A 27,208-nucleotide genomic window follows, 5' to 3' on the forward strand; every position below is an offset into this window, starting at 1 on the left:
CGAGACCTGTCGTTTCCATAACAACAAGAACAACTGTCTGTCGTGCACCCACAAACGTCTTTGTGAACCGACATTCTCCTCCCCGGTAACTTCAAAAGCCAACGCAAGAGCCAACTTTCTCTTTCTCGACATTTTTTGCATCACACAGCACTAGGCTACTGTTGCAGCTCTTGTTATAGCAGCCCGGTCTCACCCCAAAACGTCATATACTTACGCGTCTTGACCATGCGTCAACATACGACGAAAAGGGTACCCCTTTAGAAGCGCACCAGCAGCGCCTCCTAGCGGTACCCTAACGCATACCTAAACCTACCCATAACCCGAATCGTCACATATGGACGTTATGGGGGTACCCTTTTCGTCGTATGTTGACGCATGGTCAAGACGCGTCAGTATATGCGCCAGCCACAAAAGACGCGCTCGGCTGCTATTTGTAACCGAACGCTGCCAGCGTTTTTTTTTGCTAAAAAAAACGCCGTTGTCAACTTTTTCTTGTCAAAAAAGACGCTAAGTGTGAACATAGCCTTTCACAGCATTTCACGACATAAATAATTATGGGGATAAGATATATTGATTTCAGATTAAACTGTTTTAAAATCGTACCTGTTTGTATCTCATAATCCAACAGTGTACAAAACAATAGTCACAAAATGGCAGCAGCTGTTTGTATGAAACAAGAGAGAGCGAGTCCACAATACTGGATGGCATAATTAAATAACTGTGTACAAAATATTGATTCGACTTTTAATATTTTATTAGCTCACCATCCAAACGCAAAACATCCACAAAGAAAAAAACGTTCCTAGTAGGCATAGCACTGCTGACTTCACATCCACACATCCATTTTCTCACGCACAGAAGAATTGCGGAGCAAAGAGGTACTTTTAATATTAAACTAATAATCAGCTCTTAGATTCCGTCAATTTTATTACGAAATTCAGACAAAAATACGTTTGGCGCTTGTAAATATGACGTGACAGATCGCTGAGCGCCTCAGTTCAAGTGCACGTGAACCGATCATCGGTTACTTTTTTATTTAAAGATGCAGTACAACTTACCGAAAGTATACATAATATCGACCAATTAGTGTTTTTCAACCACGGAAAGAGGTCAATATATAATAGCAGGAGAACAATTATGTCACATAACGTTACATTTACCTCAGGAAAGCCATTTAATGACCATAGCATGTTAATTGAATAGAAAAAATAGCTAGAGAGGAGATTTTGCTGAGCACTATATTACATATTTATTATATTTTTACTTATGTCATTAAATAATTGTTATTATAACAAAAACTGCATTATATTTAATTGCATTTGTTATTTTTAACCTTTAATAATACCAGCAGATTGGGCCCTCTATGTTTACAGCATTAGGTGAGATAATTTTTTTTAAATAAAATGTAAAATAAACATGTATACAAAGTAGTCAATATTGAATCAAAATCGGAATCAAATCACAAGAATGGAATCCGAAATCTTGAAATTTTTGTCAAGCAATAATAAAAACTGTATCCTACCAGTCATTACAATGTAAACATTGTAACATGTTGTCACTAAACTTCATAAAATTCTATTTAGTTACCAAATGTTTTGACAATCACACTTATTGTGATGCAATATTTGTTTTTACATATTGTTTCTACATCCGTGGTTATACACAAGAGATAAAAGCAATATTAATGATTCAGTCACTACTGGTAAATTACAATAAGTTGAAATAACATATTTACAGTTTTATTAATTTTATTAATGAATAAATGATACACCAGTATTTCACTGGTCAAGTATATAAAGTACATGTACAAGTACTGACTAAATAATAAAGGATGTTGTGAATGTTGGTTTAACATACTTTCAAATGATTTCCTCTTGATCACTTTGAAAATCACAATCAGCTGGCTGAATAGTCGGTAAGCTAGCTATGTCCTCGAACACATCTGCATAGGTGTTAAAGTGAACACCTAGATTTAGAAGATTCTCTAGCTGCTGGATCCCGCCGGAGACAGAGGTGTTGGGGAGACTGTGGACGGAGGGGGATGTGACCATGTCTCTGAAGGGTGAAGGGGCCATTAGTATAAACTGTCCTCTGGACCAATCTGCAGCTGAAACAGAGTCAAATAAAAACCAAACCCAGTGGGTCAATAATTGTCATAATCAAACAATGCTGTGCATTCACATTTGATATTTATCAAATAAAATGTGTGTCTTAATATTTCGTTTGAATAGTCAACAATATTAAAAGGTAAAAAAAAAAAATAAGGTCTTTCTTGTTTCCTAAAGCACAGTGTAAAATGTAGAAGTGGTGGTGAACGAATGTTACATGGCCACTAGATGGCGCCAAATCTTCAGAATGCCTCTGTCTGAAAGACTTTGTTCTAAAAAATGAGGATTAATTGTTCAAATATCAAATATCTTTGCTGAGAAATATTGATATGCTTTTACATTTTAATTTGTTATTGTTTTTGTCTTTTTAAATAAAATAAAATTTTAAACAGAAATTAAAAACTTAACAAATTAAATTTCAAAATAAATGCTCATTTAGTTAATTATTTTTAAAAAATCTACACATTTAATACTTCTGACCCATATTAATTTACAAATGGACCAGTGGGCATTATTAAGTGTTTTATTTATTTATATTTTTAAATAATGAACTAAATTAATAATTTTAGAAAACCTTATTTGGATTTTATATATATATATATATATATATATATAGTTTTAATAAAAAAAATTAAACACAAATTAACTTTCAAATAAATATTAATGTAGTTAAAAAATCATGTTAAAAATAACACATTTATCCTTCTGACAAATATAAATCCTGTTTTTTCTTCAGCCTTAAATGGCAACAATTCCTTTCAAGACAGAAATGTCTCTCTTTTATTGTTTGTGTCACACACATCATGTATATTATTTTATTTCTGAATATTATAACTAAAGGGCCAAACCAATATCCACCCCATTTTTATGAGCCTCTTTAATTTAGGTGTCATAATCGAAACTGCCAGTGTGTCCTTGCCTTCAGGTGGATGTTCATCTTTCTCATGTGAGCTGACAAGGGACAGTTCTCGCTCACAGTCAAACTCTGAGCCGGTGAAGGAGCAGTGACTTTCACTCTCTGACGATGTCTCTGTCGCCCCGCTTCTGCATGGCTTTATGGGACACTCTCTGAAATTGTGATGAGGGTCTCCCTTGTGGTCCCGTGGGGTGTTCAGCTTCTCAACCTCATCTACTGAGAGATGCTGTGGAGGGCCTGTCAGATCGGGAGCCAGTTTTCTCTTGAAGAAAAGGTGGGACTGACGTTGCCACTGGTGAAAATCGCCTCCAGATGTTTTCTGATGAAGTTTAGGAGATGGATCATGATTAGTTTGAGGTTGAGAAAATTTGGGATTGCCATTCGCCTGATCTCCACGTTCATCCTCCTTCTCTGGGGTCTTCAAATCTGAGTATGTGCTGTCAATCTCGTAGTACTCCAGTTCACTCCCTCCAAAACCTGAGACATGACAAGAAGGCCCACATTCAGTACAACTTTCCACTCCTTGCATCGGATCCCTTGGTTTTATCAAATCTGGTTGCTTGCTGGCCCCATTTGAGATGTTCCGATGAGACTCATCAGCAGGACCTAAACTAAATGCCAGGTTATCTGTTCCGTGCTGTTTGCTTGGTGGCATGAGGTAGACATGACTCCTCTTTTTACCCTCACAAAGTTTTCCTTGTCTCCTGAGGATAAAACATAGAACCAGAATCAGCAGAATGAGGATGATGGGAAGAACGATGGCCACTATCCATAAGGGGACGCTGTTTTGTGTTTGAGAACAGGCCTCGCTGTGGACGACATCAGATGAACAGGATCCACACGGAGACCCGGACACGTTGTATAGACAAATGCACCAGTAGTCTTCTTTGGAAGAAGATCCACAGTCACTATCATTCCAGCAGGGTTCAGATAGACAGGAATCCTTGAGGCATGGAGTCAGAACACAGCGTTTCGGAGAAACGCAGAAGGTTTGGAAGACAGACGGGCTGGAGCTGGCCTGGACTATCTCATTATAGCCGCTGAAGGATAGAAGGTGGCCATTGAATTTGATGTATTCCACACACCCTCTAAAACCTGGAAAGACAAGAAAAGCAACATAAGCAGCAAAATAAAGGGGTTGGAGAAAATAATGTTAACACCCATTATTATAGGAGTTAATATCTTTTGTGTAAGCTACAATGACAAAAAAAAATCGTTTTAATCTTTTTGTTTTTATTCTCTATATCAGACCAGTATAAGTGGTTTTCAGAAATTTTCATCAGCGAAGCAGAATAGAGGGAAAAAGCCGAAAGTGAATGATAGGGATCGTCGAACACTAAGAAGGATTGTGTTCAAACAACACCGAACAACTGCAGCAAAGTGACAGCAAACATCAATATTTCCCCTGAAGACCATGTTTCCACAAAAACTGACCACAGAAAACGTCATTAAGCCATCATCAATGAAATAGCTGCAATTGCTTAACATTTAATCTCAGACAACACTGCTAAAATGTGAAAAAGACAGTGGTAAAAACCAGGGCTGCGTTTCTCAAAAGCATCGTAGGCCTAAGTAGATCATAGAACAACTGCCACTTATTATACAGTCCCGTATTTCAGCTCTATTTTTAGTGTCCCGACTTATTATGAAAAATGCTTTGTCCTTTATTTCATCTTTCCTAAAATGTCTTTATTGCTGAGCGATAGAGCGAGAAGTCGTCATCTGTCAACCGAGAATAGCCAAACATGAAATTTTCTTCTGCTCAAATCTTAGGCTATATATATATATATATATATATATAATGTTGTTGCCATATAGATACTTTTATGCATGGGGTGGAGAGGAGGGTGCCTGTCCTTCCTGTATTACACTCTGAGAAATCTGGTCACCTTAATATTATTGAACTACTGTGGCCAGTTTTGGAGAGAAGAATGAGAAACAGATTTCCTCCTTCAACATCCCTGAAAAAACTGGCAGATGTTCTGATAGACGACATTCGACTGCAGACTATTAAAAAGTTTGATTCATCTGTTGTAATAAGGCTGGAAGCTGTAATAAAGACAGATTTTGGTAAAACACCTTAATAAAGATATATTGCCTATTTCCCAGGTGTTCACATTATTTTGTCCAACCCCTGCATAAGGGCTTTATGATCAAACTAAAAAACAAATAAACACTATTAAAAAATCATGAATAAATTAACTGAAAGAAGAAATGAAAGAAAACTAAACTAAATTTAAAATACAACTGAAAATAAAATTGAAATAAAAACTGTTTGAATTCTATACTATAAAATAAACAAATTATAAATAAAAAAATTGAAATAAAAAAATTAACCATTTTAAGCAGCAAAATAAATAAACAATTAAACTAAGTACTGTAAAGAATGTTTAAGTACAGTACTTTATATTCAACAAACCAGGGGCAATCTAACCTAAGTCCTGGATCCTCTCTGGGAAACCTCTGGATTCTCCCAGTGAAGCAGTGCCCAGAAAAATGGTCTCCACTAAGAATGCAGAGTGAGTTATGGTGCCATTGGTGGTGTTGACAACAGGCCGTTCATCCACAAACAGAGAGATGTATGCACCCTTTCTGCGTAGCTGAAGAACATGCCACTGTCCATCTGACACATCTCCCTCCGTTGAGAGCTCCAGCTGCTGACCAGATGTGACATTGGTGAACACATACAGAGGTTTTCCATCTGTTATCTGAGGAGGTAAGAGAAAACATGTTATCAACTGAATTAAGAGATACAGTGGAGGAAATAATAATTTGATCCCCTGCTGAATTTGTAAGTTTTCCCACTTACAAAGAAATGAAGGGTCTATAATAATGGTAGGTTTATTTTAAAGGGATATGTCACAGGTCGGGGGGGGGGGGGGGGGGGGGGGGGGCACCGCCCCAAGGAGCAGACCGTGGAACACATGAGGCAGATAGGAGGTTGAAATAAATAACAATGTCTCTTTATTTTGCTTAATTATAAAAACAGTCTTTTAAAAGTTGGCTCCGTGGTTCTTCATTACTGGGGATAGAGGCTAGACAGCAGAGGATCCGTTAACAGCTCTTAGCTTCTCCTTCGTTCACCGGCTCAATGATTCTCCATTCCTAGTGACAGAGACTGAACAGCAGAGGGTCAGTAACAGCTCATAACTTCACATTCGCTCACCGGCTCAATGGTTCCTCCAGCTCTGAATAACAGAGGGTCAGTAACAGCTCATAACTTCACATTCGCTCACCGGCTCAATGGTTCCTCCAGCTCTGAATAACAGAGGGTCAGTAACAACTCACACCTTCACATTCGCTCACCGGCTCGATGGTTCCTCCAGCTCTGAACATCAGAGGGTCAGTAACGCTCATAACTTCACATTCGCTCACCGGCTCAGTGATTCTTCCAGCTCTGAACATCAGAGGGTCAGTAACGGCTCATAGCTTCACATTCGCTCACCGGCTCAGTGATTCTTCATTCCTGGCGACAGAGACTGAACAGCAGAGGATCAGTAGCAGCTCTTAGCTTCTCATTCGCTCACCGGCTCAGTGATTCTTCATTCCTGGCGACAGAGACTGAACAGCGGAGGATCAGTAACAGCTCTTAGCTTCTCATTCGCTCACCGGCTCAATGTTTCTTCATTCCTGGCGACAGAGACTGGACAGCGGAGGATCAGTAACAGCTCTTAGCTTCTCATTCGCTCACCAGCTCAGTGATTCTTCATATTCACTTATCAATGACTAGGACAGTAAAGGACAGTAAAGGACAATCCAGCGCCGCTTCACAGAGGATCCATTCGTTGGGCCACCAGTACACTCCACAGTATATATATCCCACACTTGTGCATGCACTGCAACCATATAACTCTTCACACGTGATCAAAATAACTTCAAGCACTGTAAATACAAGACTCACAAGGAATAGGGTGGTTGTACCGTGTCCAAACTAATGCCTCAGCAGATGAAAATATCAGAGCACTGGTCAGCTGAAGTTCATTCCTCCCTCCTCATCCATGGGTCCTTCGTGCCGCTGGCTTGGGGTTCTCCAGACCGTGTGAGGAATAAGCATACCACAGGTACTACAAGTTCTCTTCTTTCACGGCTTCCCTCCGCTGCCTTTCTGTGTCTCTCTCCCAGTGTCTTCGCTGCTCTCCCCCTCTCCCTTCTTCTCTCTTCAAAATGGCCTTTTATACTCCACTTTGGGAGCATGTGCCCCAATCACCGCTCTTGCTCCTACCCCTCCACACCTGCCACTCATTTTCTTAATAATCACCCGGTGACAGATACTCCACTTTAAAATGAAAATTCTGTCATCATATACTCACCCTCATGTTGTTTCAAACCTGTATAAATTTCTTTCTTCTGCTGAACAGGAAGGAAGATATTTAGAAGAATTTCAGTAACCAGACAGTTTCTGGTCTCATTGACTTCCATAGTATATATTTTTTCCTACTATGGAAGTGTGAGACCAGAAACTGTCTGGTTACTGACATTCTTCTAAATATCTTCCTTTCTGTTCAGCAGAAGAAAGAAATTCATACAGGTTTGAAACAGCATGAGGGTAAGTATATGATGACAGAATTTTCATTTTAAAGTGGAGTATCCCTTTAATGGATAGAGACAGAATATCAACCAAAAAATCCAGAAAAACACATTATATAAAGGTTGTAAATTGATTAGCATTTGTTGAGTGAAATAAGTATTTGATCCCCTACCAACCAGCAAGCATTCTGCCTCCCACAGATTGGTAATGTGCCCATGTGGAACACAGGTTAGTCCTGTTACTTTAAGAAAGTTCTCCTAATGTCCTAATGTCAGTGGACACATGTCCACAGAATCTGCATCTTCCATTCAAACCTCTCCACCACCATGGGCAAGACCAAAGAGCTTTCAAATGTCAGGGACCAGACTGTAGACCTGCACAAGGCTGGAATGGGCTACAAGACAATCAGCAAGAAACTTGGAGAGAAGGAGACTTGTTGGTGTGATTATTCGGAAATGGAAGAAATACAAAATGAAAAATCAAATCGCCCTCGGTCTGTAGCTCCATGCAAGATCTCGCCTCATGGGGTAAGGATGATCATGAGAAAGGTGAGGGATCAGCACAGAACTACACGGGAGGAGCTTGTTAATGATCTCAAGGCAGTTGGGACCACAGTCACCAAAGAAAACCATTGGTAACACATTACACTGCCATGGATTGAAATCCTGCAGCACCCGCAAGGTCCCCCTGCTCAAGAAGGCACATGTTCAGGTCCGTCTGAAGTTTGCCAATGAACATCTAATGATTCAGAGAAGGCTTGGGAGAAAGTGCTGTGGTCAGATGAGACCAAAATCAAGCATTTTGGCATCAACTCAACTTGTCGTGTTTGGAGGGAGAGAAATGCTGACTATGACCCCAAGAACACCATCCCTACAGTCAAGCACGGAGGTGGAAACATTATGCTCTGGGGCTGTTTCTCTGCTAAGGGTACAGGACGACTTCACCGTATTGAGGGGCTGATGGACGGGGCCATGTACTGTCAAATCTTGGACGAGAACCTCCTTCCTTCAGCCAGAAAACGGAAGATGGGTCGTGGATGGGTCCTCCAGCATGACAATGACCCAACATACCTCAAAGGAAACAAAGGAGTGGCTCAAGAAGAAGCACATTAAGGTCTTGGAGTGGCCTAGCCAGTCTCCAGACCTTAATCCTACTGAAAATCTGTGGAGGGAGCCGAAACTTTGAGTTGCCAAGCAACAGCCAAGAAACCTTAAGGATTTAGAGAGTATCTGTTAAGAGGAATGGACCAAAATCCCTTTTGAGATGTGTGCAAACGTGGTGACACGAGTGCTCCACAAGCACTAAGGCATGTTTTGTTTGGGGATCAAATACTTATTTCACTCACTGAAATGCAAATAAATGTATAACCTTTATGTGGTTATAAAATGTGTTTGTTTGTTTGTTTTTTTCTGGATTTTTTTGGTTGATATTCTGTCTCCATCCGTTAAAATAAGCCTACCGTAAAAATTATAGACCCTTCAAATCAGCAGAGGATCAAATAATTATTTCCCCCACTGTATAGTTCAGATACAACAGATTCAAGTTTTGTTTACTGTTAAAAACAAATGTAACAAAGAAGAAACAGCAATAATAATTTATATTAAAATATATAATTAAGGTTCAATAAAAGTTAAGCAGTTAAACTCAACAGAATGTGGCATAATATAGATTACCATAATATAGATTAAAATGTGTCCCTCCTTATCTTTGTAAATTGCAATGGCACTTACAATGGAAGTGAACGAGGCCAATCCTTAATGTTTTGTATAAGAACAACAACAAAACGCTTACTAACCTGTTTTAAAATACATGTTGTATCCATTTTTTACTTACTTTTATTTATTATGCATCTAAAAAAATCGAACTAAATTAAAACGGTCTTAAAGTAAAAAAACTAAACAAATTTTAATTAAAATTGTTAACCTGTTTCCTGTTCTGTTTTTTTATCCATTTTTATTTCTTATTGACCACTTTTATTTATGATTATTTTATGATTGTGCTATATAAATAGACTTGTCTTGCTTAAATGATATCCAATTTTACAACGTAACAAAAATGACTGTAAAAAAGGTAATTAATAAAGATTTAAAATAATTATTATAAGTGCTGTTCTTTTATAAAATGATAAGCGTACTGGTCCCTAGATCTAGGCGGAAGAAGAAGGGTGACTGTGTTTTTGCCATAGCCGGCCCTAAACTGTGGAACAGCCTACCGCTCTCTATTAGAACAATCTTGTCAGAATCACGTTTTAAAGCAAAATTAAAAACCTATCTCTTCGAGAAGGCTTATAATCACTAAGTCAAATGGGGCTTGTCTAATTATGTGTTTGTGTCATATGTCTTTTAGTTTTCTTTTAAATATTGTTCAGCGCAATGGTCCACCACTGTTGTTTTTATTTGTGCTTTATAAATAAATTGACTGAAATTGATTGATAATCTTCACATTTCTGTTTTAAAACCTCCAAAAAATGTCTTCTTTTACTTCCATTGTAAATGCCTCATTGTAACCTTGATACTTTTTTTTTTTAATAAAAGATAAACAGTTGAAATATTAGATTTTTTTGTGGTAATTAGCTGCAAACATTATCAGCTTAACTTGTATTGAACATTCCCTTAAAAATCTTTCAGAGCTCACCTTAAGTTTTAGATGTGCTGTTTGACACCAGCACACAAGCAAAACACCATTTCTTCTGACAGTCCTTATCTTGATCTCAACACTGTCAAACCCCTGAGAGTCTCCTTCCTTCCCATCCAGAATGGCTTGTAGAAGCTGATTTCTTCTGTAGCTTTCCTTGACATCAAACTCAATGTAGGCCTCTCCATTGAGAAACAATACATACTCCTCAGCCAAATCTATCAGAAAGCGAATTACATTCACTTTAAGGCTTTAAACTTTGAACTATCACAGAAAAAAACAGACAAACAACAGATATGTATGGATGAAATTACACATGGCACAGTTGGGTCCCGTGAAATGGTCTCTACACTGGCAGTGGTGGTGAGACCATCGGTCTTGACAAACTCCTTCATTCAAACACTCTGCTGTTTCGCAGGGAGGAATATTTGCTCGCGGACATCTGATCATCAAAAAGAAATAAACTTAAACATGGTATTTTTAATAGAACTTTTACAGTTACAACGTTTCTTTTGAAACTGACCGATCAAGAACATTCTGGGATGCCAGAGATTTTAAGGAATCTGGACCAATGTTGTTCACTTGCACGTTTCTCATACAGCCAACAAAGTCGTGAGTCCTGATTTGCCTTTGCAAAATGACATCAATGGACTTTACGCCACCAAACGTCATGTTATTTGAGCTCACTTCCAAAGTCCTGTGTGTAAACATGATTTAGAGTTCAGTATGAGTTCAGATAAACAAACAAGTACTAAGATGATGTAAAATGGTGAATCATAAGCATGAAGATAACATTGAAATTATTATCTGGATCTACAATACAAAATGGCCAAATCAAATGTAATGCTATACCTTTGGGTTCCAGTGCCACCATTCTGCGATAAGCAAAACCCTTGGGGTTCATTTGCAGAGCAGTTGTCTATTTCTAGAGAGGCAATCTGAGAGACACAAAAGGGAAGTAGGCTATACCTGCAGAATATCTGACAAATGTTTCACAAAAACGGCTTAATTGATTGCTACCATGTAAAGGAATCACTTACATTTCCAGTTCTTCTTGCGGTGATGTTGTGGAAACTTCCATCAGCCACTATCTTTCCTGTTTCCAATCTTATCACTCCAGATCCAAGATCATAAGACAGCCACAGCCTTCCACTCACAATTTCAAGGGCCATGAAGTCTGAAGTTGATGGGTCACCATGGTTGTACAAAAGCAACGCGTTTTGCTGTACAGTCGCAAATTCCAGATAAATGAAGTTATATTGTGGATCCAATGGAGGGAATTCTATAAAAGAAAGTTCCTGAAAGCCATAACTGTGTTCTTCACAATTGATTCCGCTCACACCTAAAAAAAAATAGGAATATCAGAAATATCTCTATTCAGAAATGTATCTACAATGTATCTATGTCTATAGCTAATAAGAAATGTATCTATTCAAATTAATATAATAATGAAAAAAAATAATTAAATGATGAATAAATATATTATTCATACTTATCATTAAAAATTATATAATATTTAATAAATTGTATATATTGTTTTTAATAACAATGGAATGTATTAATTATATAAAATAATATACAACAAATACTATATTTAGCTTAATAATACATTATTCATTTTATCATTAAAATAATCTAATATTTAACATGAATATAAAAATGGATAAATTGAATCTAATCAAACAATACATTTTATTATTCTTTAACATTTAAAGTAATATAATACATTGAATTTATTAATAATATTAATAATATTGTTAATATAATAAATACTATTAAATAATACATTAATTGAATTTAAATATAAATAATATTCAACTAAAAAATAATAAAATGTTTCAAATATGTGCCTATGGGCAATATCAAAAAATGAGGTCAGAAATGTAATCATAATATACAGACACGTTAATTTCCTCTTACCAAATGGACACTGGCAAGAGTAACCAGTTAAAAAACTGAAGCAGTTGCCAAACACACAAGGGGAGGAAGCACAATGGTCAATAATACGATCGCAAAATCTTCCTGCAACAAAAATAAGTGGTTAATTCATGTACAACAAATCAATTAAAATTAGATAGACCAAACACAAAAAAAACTGATTCAGTGCATAAGTTATATGACCATACCTTCATACCCTGGGCTGCAATCACATATGAACCCTCCCTGTCTGTTCCAACACGTTCCTCCATTTAAACATATTACCGTTTGACATTCATTATCAACTGTATTGCAGTGCGGTCCTGAGAACCCTTCTTTGCATTGACAAAAATAAGTTCCTGGATTATTATAGCAGTTTCCCCCATTTTCACAAGGTTCCTTGGTGCATTCATCAAAGTCTAGTTCACATGCATCACCTGTAAAGCCTGTTGGGCAAGAGCAATTAAAGATCTCCGCAAAATAGGGAGAAACAAATATAAGACTAGAGCTTTCCAACACAGCAACTTCCTGACTGATGTGAATGTTTCTGTTGCAGGTGGCACCATTATGGCAGGGACGGAGCATACAGGGGTCGCTGGTTATTTGGGATATAGTCACATTGCTTTGCACTTCCAGTAACTTTTTATGCATGTTTGATATTCCGCTTGCTGCCTCTCCAGTTAGATACTGACCATTGTAGCTTTTCACTGCAGCCAAAAGCAGCATTTTATCTCCTTGCAACTTCATTCCAAATACATGCGTTTTGGATGCTTGTAGGTTAAAGAGGCTATCCAATGCTTTGACAAATTTTAAATACTTCAAAGACAGAAATTCCTCAAGAGTAGATATAGAGACGTAGAACAACACACAGTTGTCCAGAGAGACGTTGGTAAAGCCTTTGTAATTGACGTAGATGCTGTTGTTGACTGAAGGGTGGAGCTGGTCACTCGCTTCAACAGAAATATTATATGTTGCCTCTCCTTGGTATGGGGAGGACCACAAATGACACATCCCAAATGGGAAACTAAACATCCTAAGTGGCCCGTTTCTGATTGTACAATTGAACACATCCAGTTCGTCCTGATCGGTCGGTCTCACATTTCCGATTAGTCCTCCTGGGAAAGAACTTCCATAATATTTCACCAATATATTGATGTTTCTCTGAAGTGGTGCATTGTCATTTTCATCAAGAACTTTAATATTAAACAAAGTGGTGGAGGACATAGGCGGCTTACCAGCATCTTGAACCACAATATGTATGTGAAAAAGAGGGTTGCGCTCCCGATCAAAAGGTCTTGAGGTAAGGAGAACTCCATCAGATGCAAGCGAAAAACCCTCAGCAGGTCTCATCATCCAGTATGTGAAAGGACCTTGATTTGGAGGAAGATCATCATCTGTGGCAGCTAAAGTAGAGACGAGAGTGCCAGCAGGTTGGTTTTCTCGTACAAACCCTTCTGTGTTCAACAATTTGGGAGAATTGTCATTGACATCAGTGATGGTGATAGCTACCTTTGTGCTTCCGGTTACAGCAGGTGAGCCCTCATCAACAGCAATGACCGTCAGGTTATAGATGGCCCACATCTCTCTATCCAGGTGATTGTTAACTAAAATGACGCCACTGGTGGGATCTATAATGAAGGAACTATTGATATTTCCATGTTCAATGCTATAAGAGAACCTGCTCCATTCTGGGATCACATCCCGGTCCACCGCTTTGACTTTAGTTATGGAGGTCCCAATCGAGATGCCCTCCGGCACTGCTACGGTGTAGAGCATTGAATCAAACTCAGGGGGATCGTTTTCATCTAATATGTGTAGATGTATCAATGCCTCATCAACATTAAATCCAGTAATGGCTCCTCTGTTTTTTGCCAACACACGCAGGATGTCTTCATTTTGAAGGCGATTTTTCAAATCTTTGCAGATATATATTATTCCTGTATGCTCATCCACCACAAAACTAGCTTTTTTACTTTGCCCTGCAAGTACATAAAACACTTTTCCATCAGGCCCTAGGTCATAGTCTATGGTGATGACCCTTCCTATTTCAGTTTGTGGCGGCAAAGCCTCTGACACAGAGAAGTTGTATAGATGTTTTTGAAAAGCAGGGATGAATTCATTGAGGCCAGCGACCTGGATGTGTATATGGGCAACATTAAACAAATATGGAAAGCCAATGTTGGTAGCCTTGACTGTAAGTTCAAAATGCTGATTTTGCTCATAGTCAAATATCTCTGAAGTGGTGATAGTGCCATTTTTAGTGTCCAAATAGAAGAGATGGATGTCTCCTGCAATAAGCGAATACATGATTTGAGAGTGAATTCCTGTGTCAGCGTCCTTCGCCCAAACCTGCAAAACTGAGGTACCAATTAAAGCATTTTCTGAAATAGTGGCAATGTAATCTCTAGATGTAAACACAGGAGGGTTATCGTTTAAATCTGTAACATATACTGTGATATTGAGTCGCCCCATCTTAGGATGCCAGCCTCCATCCTTGGCAATGACTTTTAGATTGTGAGTTTCTGATTCCTCAAAGTCAAGCGCTTTAACAAGCATGATCAATCCTGACGAGTGTCCAATGGAAAACAATTCATTTTCATTCCCACCATCAAAAGAATAGGAAATAACACCATTGATGCCAAAATCTTTATCTTTGCCTTGGATCTTTCCAATAACTGAACCAATGGGCAAATCTTCTGGAACAAAAAACTCAACTTTGCTGTTAAGAAAATGTGGTGCGAACAGGTTCTCTTGTGTGACTTCAAAACTGATTTCAGTTTGTGCAGAAAGAGGAGGGAGGCCTTTATCTTTCACAGTGATTTGAAGTGTTAGGATGATGTTAAGGCTATTTGCTAAAGTTTTATTCAACAGCACTTTTCCACTGTTACGTTCTACCTCAAAATAAAGAGATCCATTGCCACCACTATTAAAGTACTCAACATTGTTGTTCATTTCAAGAGAATCTTGATCTACTGCAGATATCTGGATTACTTCTGTTCCCACAACCAGGGTTAAAGGGACTGGTACCAAAGGCATGAAGGGTAAAAACGAGGGTGGGAAATTATTATATTGTACTATTGTCACTGAAACAATGCTAGAGCTGTTCAAAGGAACACTGCCGCAGTCAGACGCCACAACTGTAAAAGCAAAATTGACAGATTCAGATTTACGGAGAACAATGGGCTGTTTGTTTGAAATTTCCCCAGTTGATACATTTACCAAAAAAAGTTCATTTGGAGGGTCGATGAAGTAGAGGATATGTGCATTCTCACCAAGATCTCTATCAGTAGCACAAACTTGTAGAAGTGAAACTTCTTGCATCTTCATCTCAGGGACAGTGACAGAGTAAAGTGGTTGATAGAAGATCGGTGTATTGTCGTTGATATCTGTAATGTCTATGGTGATGTCTGTGCTAATGCTCCAAGCAGAATCATTGGCATTAACCTTCACTATGTAATGATCCTGATCTTCTCTGTCCAAAGGAAGCAGTACCAGTAAAGTCCCAGTGGTTTTATCAATACTGAATGGGAACTCACTATAATGGCCGATGATTGTATATTCAATGACAGCATTTAAACCCACATCTTCATCTGTAGCAGTTATCTGAATGACTGAAAAGCCAACAGGGGCGTCCTCAGGAACCTCTGTGATGAAAATCTGTGAGAAGCGGGGCGCATGATCATTTGTGTCGAGAACTACAATGATAACTGCTGCAATGGCCGAAAGACTGTTGTTTTCTTTATCAATAGCCTTGAGGGTGAGATTATAATATGGTATTTTTTCTCGATCTAAATGCTTTGTTGTGGAAAGACTGCCACGATTTTTGTCTATTTTAAATGCGCCTCCGATGTTACCTGCTAAAACGAAGTACTCCACCTCTGCAAACACTCCAGAGTCTGCATCGGTTGCTATCACATTACACACCCTACTTGAAGCCAGGTTCTCATACACGTCACATCTGTAGATGCTTTGCGAGAACACCGGTGGATTATCATTCACGTCACTGACATTCAAATGAAGTTCGGCATATGATGAATATGGCGGTATCCCTGAGTCCCTGGCTTCAACTATGAGATGAAAATGCATGTTGGTTTCAAAATCTAATGGATCCTTGACAGTCAGTTCGCCCGTGCTGTGGTGAAGCTCAAAAACTTCCCCAACGTTTCCAGAGGCCAGATAGAAAGACACTGATATGTTTCTCAATGTTTCGGCAGTCACAGTAGCCACAAGGGTCCCAGTAGCTGCATCCTCAGAGAGGACGTCTTTATATACTTGGACTGCAATTCGAGGAAAGTATGAGTCATTCTGGAATCTGACAGTCAAGGTTGTTATGTCCATTTTTGGTATATCTGCTCCATCCTGCACATGAACATCAAATGTGATGTCATTTCCTCTTTTCACAGAATCTTTAGTGAACACGGTTCCTGTGCTAGGGTTAATTGAGAAGAGATGGGCCTGTTGGCCATGTAGAGAAAAATGTAGTTTTGCATTCAATCCAGCATCTGCATCCTCTGCCATCACTGTACCGACAACTGATCCTGTAAAATACATGTTGAAAACTTTTTTTTTTCTTTTTTTTAAGCAGTTATCTAAGAACACTGGATAAAAAATATTAGGGTCACTATAGTGTGTACATTCACCTTTGGTTATCCCAGCAGGAACATTGGCCACATATGGTCCATAAAGAAAGGACGGAAAGTTATCATTCACATCCTCAACTTTTACTGAAACAGCAGCTGAGCTTGAAAGAGGCTTTGTGGGATGTCCGTCAGTGACAGTCACCAAAAATCTGTACAAAGCCACTGCCTCTCTGTCCAAGGAACTTATAGTAAATAAATCTCCAGATGTTTCATTGATGGAAAAAGGAATATCTAGGCCTTCTAAAGAATATCTGCAAGTGAAATTAGTGAAATATCTACAGTCAATTATATTATACTACACAGGATCATATCAGTGTTGTTGTTGCTAACTAAAACGATAAAAAATTGCTTTTGGTAAATTCAATTAAACTGAAATAAATTAAAATATAAATATTAAATGAAAAACAAACGAAAATCACAAATGTTGCCTTGGCAACTAACTGAAATAAATAAGTTGAAGTTGAAGAACTAAACTGAAATAAAAATGTATTAAAGCTATATAGAAATATGTAAAAAATATATATATAAGAAGAAATTACAAAAGTTCATAACAAAAATACTAAAGCTAAAATTAAAATACGTGCTTCAAATTACCTTAGTTGTCCATTTGTCCCCTCATCTAAGTCTGAAGCTGTAATTCTCCAAAAAACCATCTCAACAGGAGAATCCTCTGATATGTGAGTATTGAACGTGTCATTGTCAAATACTGGAGCGTTGTCATTGACATCATCAACAACAATAACCATGGTGCCTGTGCTTGTCAGTGATGGGAATCCTAGAACGGAAAGACAAAGAAATTGTAATAATAATACACAGATTATGCAAAGAATAAATTAGTGATGCACCGATTAACACTCTGGCTATTACCAATTAATATTTTCATGTTATGGCTGATTTTTTTATTAAAAATAAAACACTAACAACATAAATAAATAGTTTTAAACGCTACTAGTGAATATAGGCATCACAACATCAGAATGTACACTATAAAAAATGGATATTCATTTCACTAAATACTACATTTAACTGTTAATAAATTATTAGTGTTATTAAAGATTAACATTTTGAAAATGAAATGGAAAAACAAGGAAAAACATGGAAAAACTAATAACCAATATATGGCACAGAAATATCGTGCATCCCTAGCTAGAATAACAAACTAACCCAGAAACAAGCAAATAAGTGATGTATTGAGCCATTGAGGTGAATGAAGCAAATTATTACCTGAATCAACCGCAATAACTTTCAACATGTGATGGCTTTTCACTTCCCTATCAAGATCTTCTAAGATTTGGAACGTTCCATTGGAATGAAGTGAGAAGATACTCTCATCATTTCCTGATTCTAAAGAATATGTCAGCTGACCGTTAACTCCCAAGTCCTCATCAGACGCATATATCTACAAAATACATATTTCATATCTTCATGAATCATTGAACAATAAATTAAAACAAAGACAAAAAATGGAGTCAATTAAACCAGAAGTTAGTGTATCATTTCCATTTTATATTAAGTACCTGGTGGGTGTGCTGAGAAGAGTCTTCCCCATTTTCGAAGACATGTAATATAAGTGATTCGGATGAAAAAATAGGCACGCAGTCATTAACGTCTAGGACTGTGACGTTGATGGTTGCAGTGGCAGACCTTTGAACATCTCCCTGGTCTTCTGCTAGGACTGAAAAACTATAGAAAGGCTTCTTCTCACGGTCCATCTTGTCTATCACTGAAACAATGCCTAGGACAGAGTCTACCATGAACCCACTCTCTGAGACAGAGAACCGCACCTGCCCGTTCGACTCAATGTCTTGATCACTTGCGTTAACTCTGAGCAGGCTTGTTCCGCGAGGTACATCCTCATATATGGAAAGGCTGTAAGAGCTTTGAATGAACTCTGGATTGTGGTCATTCACATCCTCAATTAGCACTGTGAGGTTCAATGAACTGAACAATGGAGGTACACCTTTGTCTTTGACTTTCAATATGACTGTGATAACATCCTCGGTTTCCCTGTCCAATGGCTTCTGCAGGTACACAACCCCAGTTGAACTATTTATACTGAACGGTTCTTCTTCTGCACTCTCAAAAATGAAAACAACTTCACCATTGGATCCAGCATCAGCATCTATGGCCTGTATGACCGTAACAACAGAATGAAGAGGTGCGTTCTCAGGAAAACGGATTGTACTGGGTGTTGTGATGAGCGGGGAGTTGTCATTGACATCCAGAAGATAGACGGTAACATGCACTGAGGTTGTGAGTCGAGCCTCTGTGGGTAGAGCACAATCATTGGCCTGGACAATGAGACTATACATTGCGTTTGTCTCTCTGTCTAACTCCCCTCGCAGACACAGAGCTCCCTGCTGGTTTATAGAGAACTTACTCTCAAGATTTCCAGATGTCACCACTAAATCCACTTCTCCATTTATACCTGTTGGATACAAGAAAACAGAAAACCTGAATTACAATAGCCTACATAAAACCTAGTTCTTGGTGATTAAGAAAAAAGTAACAGTAATATATGACAATTATAGGACATAATCATCAATCCATGAGGCTGAAAGCAATTGTTTTGATATAAAGTCTCTGTGCCTGTCAGCTATGGGAATCCTAAAAAGGAAGGCCAAAGAAATCAAAATAATAAAGCACTGAGTATGTACAGAATAAATGAGTGATGCGCCAATTAAAAATTTGGCTGATATCAACAAATTAATAAATATTTTCATGTTATGGCTGATTACAGATAAATGACTGTCATTAAATTCGGTCACACTTTAGATTAGGGTACAATTCTCACTAATAACTATAATTTTTGCCTCAATAAACTCCTAATTACTGTTTATTAATAGTTAGCAAGGTAGTTGTTAAGTTTAGGTATTGGGTAGGATTATGGGATGTGAAATATGGTCATCCAGAATAAGGAATTAATATGTGCTTTAAAGCCACAATATGTAACTTTTTTGCTTTAAAAATAGCAAAAATCACTATATCTATGTTATATATATTTTTTTGTTGTGTACTTACATTATCCCGACTGTTTCCAACAACTTTCAAACCAGGAGAAATTTGTAATTTAATTCGAGAAACGTCCCGTTTCTTTATTTCCGTTTTGTCGCCGTCAATGGCGTCATATCCGCGTTGTCCCTGGTTTCCGCTCGTACTGCCATGGCAACCAGAGCTATGAACCAGAGCCCTCTGATAGTAACCAAAGCGACTGACGGTAGTTCGCAATGTCTATTTGCACGCTGTTGTTGTTTCGCTCAAACATTATGGACCATGGCAAGCAGACTTTGGATACAAAAGGAGAACTAAACCGAGAATCAATATCAGCGCGGTGTTTTCGAGATGTCGAGAGCTCCCATAGACCGTATATAAACGAGAGCTCCACGTCCGAGACTTCGACCGCTTCTACATGTACTTTATTAAACAGGTGAGCACATTTACATAAAACCAATCAATGTTATATAGCTCAACATGATGAAATGTTAGAATATGTTCTGTATGTTATTCTAATGTTGATCTAGCTTACTGCTAGTCTCATACAGACAAACTAACACATACATTTCAACACATTCAAATGCAGTTTAGTGTGATAGTGTAATGTTAGACCAAGTGAAACAACGCTGCGTTACCTCACAAGTTTAATTTGTCTAATAAACTGACCTGTGACTGTGAGTAGTAATTCTGCACTCGCGTGTAACGTTAGTTCGGTAGAATGAAATGTCCATATTCCTTATATGATAGCTGATAGCTGTCTCTTAGCAATCCCGAACTGCTTCATATCACAGTCATGATAAAAGCATCGATGTATTCAGTCATCCATAAACATTATTAGATCCATAGATTAGATTGACGTTGACGACAAGATCCATAATTCTTAGCAAATGTTGCGTCATCAAACTACGCCTTTGTTATTGTAAATAGGTTAGCGACCCCTAGTGGCGAAAAATTCCATACTGTACGTTTAAAAGTACTAATAAACAGCCAATATCCTAATAATATGCATACTAATAAGCAACTATTTAATAGTGAGAATTGCAACCAAAACTAAAGTGTTTACCAAGTGAATTTAGGCATCACATCATTATAATGTACAGTATGAAAAATGCCCTTTTTTATAGATATATTTAACAGCGTTATTAAATTATTCATGTTTTTAAAGATTAACTGAATGTAAGATGATGGCGAAGGTGACATTAATAATCATCAGATCTGCATACAAAAAGTTTGGTAATTTAGTAAAAGGCTTGTAAAAAGGACAGAACTTCAATCCCTGAGGCGGAAAGCAATTGTTTTGGTGTAACAACATAAAGAGCATTTCTTTCTCTTTCCAGAACAAATTGAGTGTCTTTCCAAACACATCTCAATAATCTTGGTCACTCTTGTTGCTGTTAAAGCTTGTGTGTAATCCTGAACAACTTCCTAAAGGGGTTTAAAGGAACAAAAATGTGAATTTCACTGTGCACTTGTATGTGGAATACATAATATGCCTCAAGCTGAACCTGAAATAAGAGAAGCCGAGACAGGGTGTTCTCCATTATTAGCAGTAGCCAGCATCCCCGAGAGAGGACCCTATTCATCGTCTCAGGACACATACAAAGGAGAAATGACGTAAGATTTAATGAGACCACTTTAGCCTGTTTGGTATTTCCCGAAGCTTTTCAAACATGTGAACCTGGAGGTTTTGTGCTTAAAGGAAAATAAAAGCTGACCGGTACCATCCATTGTGCTAATTCTATATTTACTAGATTTAAGTATTGTAATACATCCACACTTTGCTTGAATGTCTCAATTTGGGTAATGAAGGAGATGTAAAAACCAAAAGAAAAAAGAAAATATTTTCGAAGACTAGACTTAAACAAGAATCTTATGAACACATGATCAATAATCGTTCATGCAATAATCTCTTATGCTCACCAAGGCTGCATTTATTATTACTATTTATAAAAACTGTTTTCTATTTTAATGCTTTTTAAAATACTATAAAAGGACTTTATTCCTGCAATGGCAAAGTTGAATTTTCAGCATCATTACTCCAGTCTTCAGTGTCACGTGATTCTTCAGAAATCATTCTACTATGCTGATTTGCTCAAATTACCATAATCAGTGTTGATTATGTATTTTTATTGAAATCACAGTGCATTGTTTTCAGGATTCTTTGATGAATAGAAAATTCAAAAGAACAGCATTTATTTGAAATAAAAATAGTTTGTAACATAAATTATTTACTGTCACTTTTGATCAGTTTAATGCATCCCTCCTGAATAAAAGCATTCCTTCCTTTGAAAAATAAACAGTAGTGTAGTGCAATGTTACCCTCATCTGGATCTGAAACATTCAGACTTAGGAAGCACATTCCAACAGGTGAGTCTTCTGGTACAGAGGCAGAAAAGGCTTTCTGGTTGAACACTGGTGGGTTGTCATTGACATCGATCACATTGAAGTACACCCTGACCCTGCTGAGCTCACTGTCTCCCTGCTGAGCTGCAGCAGTCAGGATGTAGTAGCGTTCCAACTCAAAATCCAGAGCACGGGACAGAAGGAATTCGCCGGAATGTGGATTGAGAAGAAAGAGGCCATCGCCATCATCCTCCTGAACAGAGTACACTGAGGTTTCATTCTTTTTACTATATACTGCCTCCACATGTCCCACAATTGTCCCTATGAAGGTGACAGACAAGGCTGAATTTAAGTAATATTATAGAAATATAGAAAAAAATAGTGTTTGAAATGTGCTCACAAACAGATATATATATACAGTCCTGGTCAGATTATTGGCACCCTTGGTATATATGAACAAAGAATTCTGTGAAAAGATATCTGCATTGTTAAACCTTTTTTTTCTTTCTCATTGAACCTTTCATTGAAGTAAAACAATTGAAAATGGGGTGGAAATCTCATTATGAAATAAATATTTTTCTCTAATACACGTTGGCCACAATTAATTGCACCCTTTTATTTAATACTTTTTTGCAACATACTTTTGCCAGGATAACAGCTCTGAGTCTTCTCCTATAATGCCTGATGAGTTTGGAGAACACCTGACAAAGAGATCAGAAATCATTCCTTCATACAGAATCTCTCGACATCCTTCAAATTCCCAAGTCCATGTTGATACACTCTCCTCTTCAGTTTTCCACAGGATTCAAGTCAGGGGACAGGGACGGCCATGATGGCAGAACCTTCATTTTGTGCTCAGTTATCCATGTTTGTGTTGATGTTTGTTTTGGATCATTGTCCTGATGGAAGATCCAACCACAGCCCATTGTAAGACTTCTAGCAGAGGTGGTCAAGTTTTGATTTTTTTGACAAGATGTCCAGGAACATTAATGATCCAGCAGTATATTTAACCGTGGACATGGGTTACTTTTTTTATCCCTGTGAGCACCAAACCCATCTGGTGGGTTTGCTGCCCAAAAAAAAAAGCTATTTTTTTGGTTTCATCTGACCATAGAAACCCCGTTTTAAGTTCCAGAAGTGTCTGACAACTGAATATTTAGTTTATGGAGTTAAAAAAATTAAATAAAAAATTAGATTCCGCAGATTTGTAACATTTCCTGTTGACTGGAACTTTTGAATCATTGCCCTGATGGCTATTTTCTTACAGCCACTTTCTATTTTGTGAAGCTCAACAATCTATAGCTTCACATCAGAACTATATTCTTTGGTTTTACTCATTGTGATGAATTTTTTCTTTGTGTTACCTTATATTATACTCTTGTGCAATTATTATGCTGGCGTGCAAAAAAACGGTAAATGTGAAGTGGAATATACTTCAGAGATATTAGTCGAATTTCTAGGGGTGCCAATAATTGTGTCCAACGTATATTAGAGAAAAACATTTCTTTCATAATGTGATTTTCCCCCCACCTTCATTAGTTTTACTTCAATGAAAGGTTAAGTTTTTGTGATTTTTTTTAATGAAATATCAAAAGGATCAACAATGCAGTATTATTTTCACAGCCTGCTTTGATCATATTTACCAAGGGTGCCAATAATTCTGACCACGACTGCATATATAGAAAAGCAATGCTCACCAGGGGGTGTGTCTTCCATCACTTCAAAGGAATATACAGATTTGGAAAAGGATAGCTGTGAGAAGCTTCTACTACGAACTGGAGCTAAGCCTGATTTGCTCATAGATGGCCGTGGTGATATGTTGAACCAGTTCTTCTCAATACTATTACCTATCTCTTTTCTTGTTGAACTGGTACCGCAAGCACCATAAGCAGTAAACCTGAAGAAAATCTGTGGGATAAAAGAAAAAACAATAACTTATAAGTTAGCCACTGCAGAGAAAAACATCATATCAAAGGTGTGGAGCAAGAAACATGGAACAGTTTCAGCCATTAAATCCCATGACATACAGGAAAAGGCTCTTTATAAGAGACCTTTTCTAAAAGCGGCAACAGTATACCTTGATTTGTGTAAGGTCTGTGCTTTGAGAGCTCTTGTGGTTCTCCCCTTACCACAGTGTCCCACGCCAACCTGAATATGTTTCTTTATTTGGGTTCCCAAGGTACCTGCCTTTGTTAAGCTCTAAAATGTCAGTTTAGATCTGGACAATCTGGTATCCAATGAGTGGCTCGGTGAATAAAAAGGAATGTTCTAATCCTGTTTAGCTGAACGCACTATAAATTTTAATTTAAATAAAAAATAAATTGAGGTGGTTTATTTTATTTTATTTCGGTCCTCTTGCAATATGTCAAGTAACTTACACTTTCATTTGTTTTATAGATACATTACATTTTCACATTATAATTAATTATATCAATATATATATATATATATATATATATATATATATATATATATATAGTATATGATTTACTATGCAATTAATTATAGGCTATACATTTAAATACATGATATAAATATTTCATTAAATACATGGATGGATATATAAACAGATGTATGCATGTATGTTCGTATATAATTATTAATATATTTAATTAAATATTTATATTATCTATTTAATGTGTAGGCTATTTAATTAAAAATTATACTAAATCAATGTGTTCACAAATTTTATCACGGACATGCAGACCATGATATTTAGGAAACTGTACATATTTTGAGCACTTTCGCAAAACTTTTCACAAAAACAATAGGCTACAAGTTTTTTAATTGTAAAAATAATAATAATAATAATAACAATACTCACCGTCGCGTGAATGAGAAATATACAGAGATGCATTGTTCCAAACTTGTTCATCTTTGCTCGTATCCATTTACCTCTCTACCAAAATATGAACATTTCTCGGACATAACACATATTCGAAGAACTTTGTGTGCACCATCTCTCTGTCCACTGTGCAGTGGTGGGCAGTGTGTGTGGGTGTAGATGTCCCGTGACGAATTTTATTGGCGCTGCCGCGCTTCCAGTCCAAATACACCGCCTCCAACTGTAACGCCAAAACGCGCAGGTAACGTCACTAAACTAAACTTTAATAGTTACTTAGGCTTATATCAAACAAAAAGCCCTAAAGTTATAAGTTCCCCTGGTACATGATAATAATATTGTCTCCATTATCTAACTTAAGTAAAGACTTTAACATTAAGTTTTGAGTGACGCAAGTGTTTACAAGTCGGTTGGTCTTCCAGTGGCTTGCTGCCATATCTGTCTGCCCACTTTTAATGTGAACTGACAATGGTAAATGTTCCCCCTCTCATGCGGCAGCAAAGAGATCATGTGCACTGTTTCTGTCTCATTTGAATTCAGAGGATGCCAGCATGGCACTCGCCCAAAAGGTGAATGAATGGAGTGCCGCTGTAAAAGGGGAGCCACCAGACAACCATTAAACAGAACAAAAGACAAAGTCTACAATTTCGGGAATATTAATATTGGAGCAACTCTGAATTAAATCCTTCCAGTAGTGATGACGAGCGCTTTCGAAATGCTTAGTGAAGCTTCGAACCCTTTGCGAATTTTGTTTCGAACCAGTGAATCGGAACTGCCAAAGTCATGTGATTTCAGTAAACGAGGCTGAGCACCAATGACTGTTTCGAAATGCTACGGAATTTCAATGGTTCGCCGCTAGAGGCGATCTCTGTGAACCCATGAACCAGTGTCTATGTCTGATTATTTATTTTTATTTTTTGGATTGCCAATCAATTTGTTAAATTTGTAGACATGTAATATAACAATAAAACATTTGAATTTGTTTGTAAAAAGGTGTTTCTATTCATGTTTGGGCTGAGATGTTGCTTCAATTGATTCAAAGTTTCAGGTTTGTAAATACTGGTTTTACCCTACTGTATTTTGTGCAGTCGAGTAAATCAGTTAACAAAAGGCTTGAGTGCAGGGGATACTTTTTTTTCCCCCATTCCAATAGAAATAGTGTTTGGATGAAGGAAATTTGGAAAAAGGAAATTTGTTTAACTAATGCCCCAACACTTGAGCGCATTGAAACTTTTCTTCGTCTTCATCTACATATAGCCTATACATAACTGACATTCTGCTAATTGTCCAAATTGCTCTGCGTTGTTGGTGGTTATTGGCGGTGTCACTGCGACCAAACTGCCGCCTGTTGCCTGTCATATATTTGCCATAAAGGTGCATTCACGCCATGCCATAATACCGTAATTCTGACTTGTAAAAAACATTCACGTGATTGTAGAACTCGCAATTACAACTTTAGATTCTTAATCTTCTGAGAGCTATGACTTTGTACCACGTGAGTTAATAATACAAGAGAAATGTATAAGTTCGAATCCAAGGACATGAACAACTCCAAGTACAGTGTCCATGTTGTCATCTCTTATTTACGGTAATTACGTCATAAAGGCTTGTTCGACTTCATGCAGTGCTGCGCAGACCAATCGGTGGCTGACTGAAGCAGTGCATGCCGGTTAGAAATTGTGTCCAACTTGAGACAGTGCCAATGCCACGTGATTGTGACGTATGCCATCAAAGTACCGCGAGAGCGATAAGACTCTAGTAGTAGCAGCTAAGCTAGTCATGAGATGTCAACATGGTGGAGCCCATGAGTACACTGTAAAAAATGAGCATGTGCAGTTGTTGCTTTATGAAAGGTATTTCTACCTGATTCTACCTATTTATTCTAATTTTGTTGTTGTAACCTTAATCAATCAGGTGTATGTAACATAAAACAAGGGGATGCTGTTTTAACTTAATGGAGTTACATTGACCCAATATACAATTTCCAATAAAGCTCAACACATTAGACACATGCGTATAGGGCAGTAGTCGTGACTCGTGTCAGCTATACGGGACATCTGCTCTGAAGCACAAAGAAGAAAATGGGTTTGTGTTTGGCAGCTTCTTGCTGATCGGCGAATTTTGCTTCAATGAGAAATTGTGATTTGAGGTTATTATTATACACATTATGTTGCACCAAAGTGAAAATCACAATTGTAAAACAAAAACTCTTTTTTGCCTCTTGTTCAGTTTAATTCATTAAAATGAGCTCAAGTAACACAATTTAACATTTTGTCCCAACTTAAT

At 37.5% G+C, this 27,208-nt stretch overlaps 1 protein-coding gene across 3 annotated transcripts; it reads right to left on the minus strand.

Moving 5' to 3' along the window:
* Nucleotides 1-870: 870 nt before the first annotated feature.
* On the minus strand, nucleotides 871-25,378 carry LOC309506107 (protocadherin Fat 4). 3 transcript variants are annotated; one of them, XM_082179678.1, is made up of 17 exons: nucleotides 24,905-25,378; nucleotides 23,778-23,988; nucleotides 22,057-22,401; nucleotides 18,261-19,171; nucleotides 17,968-18,142; nucleotides 17,338-17,518; nucleotides 16,744-16,994; nucleotides 12,313-16,641; nucleotides 12,107-12,208; nucleotides 11,227-11,528; nucleotides 11,039-11,124; nucleotides 10,710-10,883; nucleotides 10,501-10,628; nucleotides 10,187-10,404; nucleotides 5,459-5,732; nucleotides 3,028-4,119; nucleotides 871-2,101 (listed from the first exon to the last, which is right to left on the minus strand). In XM_082179678.1, exons 1-17 carry the CDS (start codon nucleotides 24,953-24,955, stop codon nucleotides 1,860-1,862), a joined length of 9,072 nt encoding a protein of 3,023 aa, XP_082035804.1. In that variant the 5' UTR covers nucleotides 24,956-25,378; the 3' UTR covers nucleotides 871-1,859. The 3 variants fall into 3 exon arrangements, with proteins under 3 accessions (XP_082035804.1, XP_082035803.1, XP_082035805.1); XM_082179677.1 differs by having other exon boundaries at nucleotides 871-2,107; nucleotides 24,905-25,377; XM_082179679.1 differs by lacking the exon at nucleotides 24,905-25,378 and having other exon boundaries at nucleotides 871-2,107; nucleotides 22,057-22,333; nucleotides 23,778-23,910.
* Between the last annotated feature and the right edge of the window lie 1,830 nt (nucleotides 25,379-27,208).

Source organism: Leuciscus leuciscus (genome assembly GCF_965113295.1).
Source record: "Leuciscus leuciscus genome assembly, chromosome: 9".
Classification (NCBI taxonomy): domain Eukaryota; kingdom Metazoa; phylum Chordata; class Actinopteri; order Cypriniformes; family Leuciscidae; genus Leuciscus; species Leuciscus leuciscus.

What these genes read in the sequence shown, in the direction of transcription:
- LOC309506107 (XM_082179677.1), bottom strand. Translation starts at nt 24,955, where the DNA reads ATGAACAAGTTTGGAACAATGCATCTCTGTATATTTCTCATTCACGCG. An exon ending in GGGACAAATGGACAACTAAG is followed by an intron (nt 16,995 to 17,337) that starts GTAATTTGAAGC and finishes TTTCACTTGCAG; the next exon opens with ATATTCTTTAGAAGGCCTAG. An exon ending in CTCTTGCCAGTGTCCATTTG is followed by an intron (nt 11,529 to 12,106) that starts GTAAGAGGAAAT and finishes ATTTTTTTTTAG; the next exon opens with GTGTGAGCGGAATCAATTGT.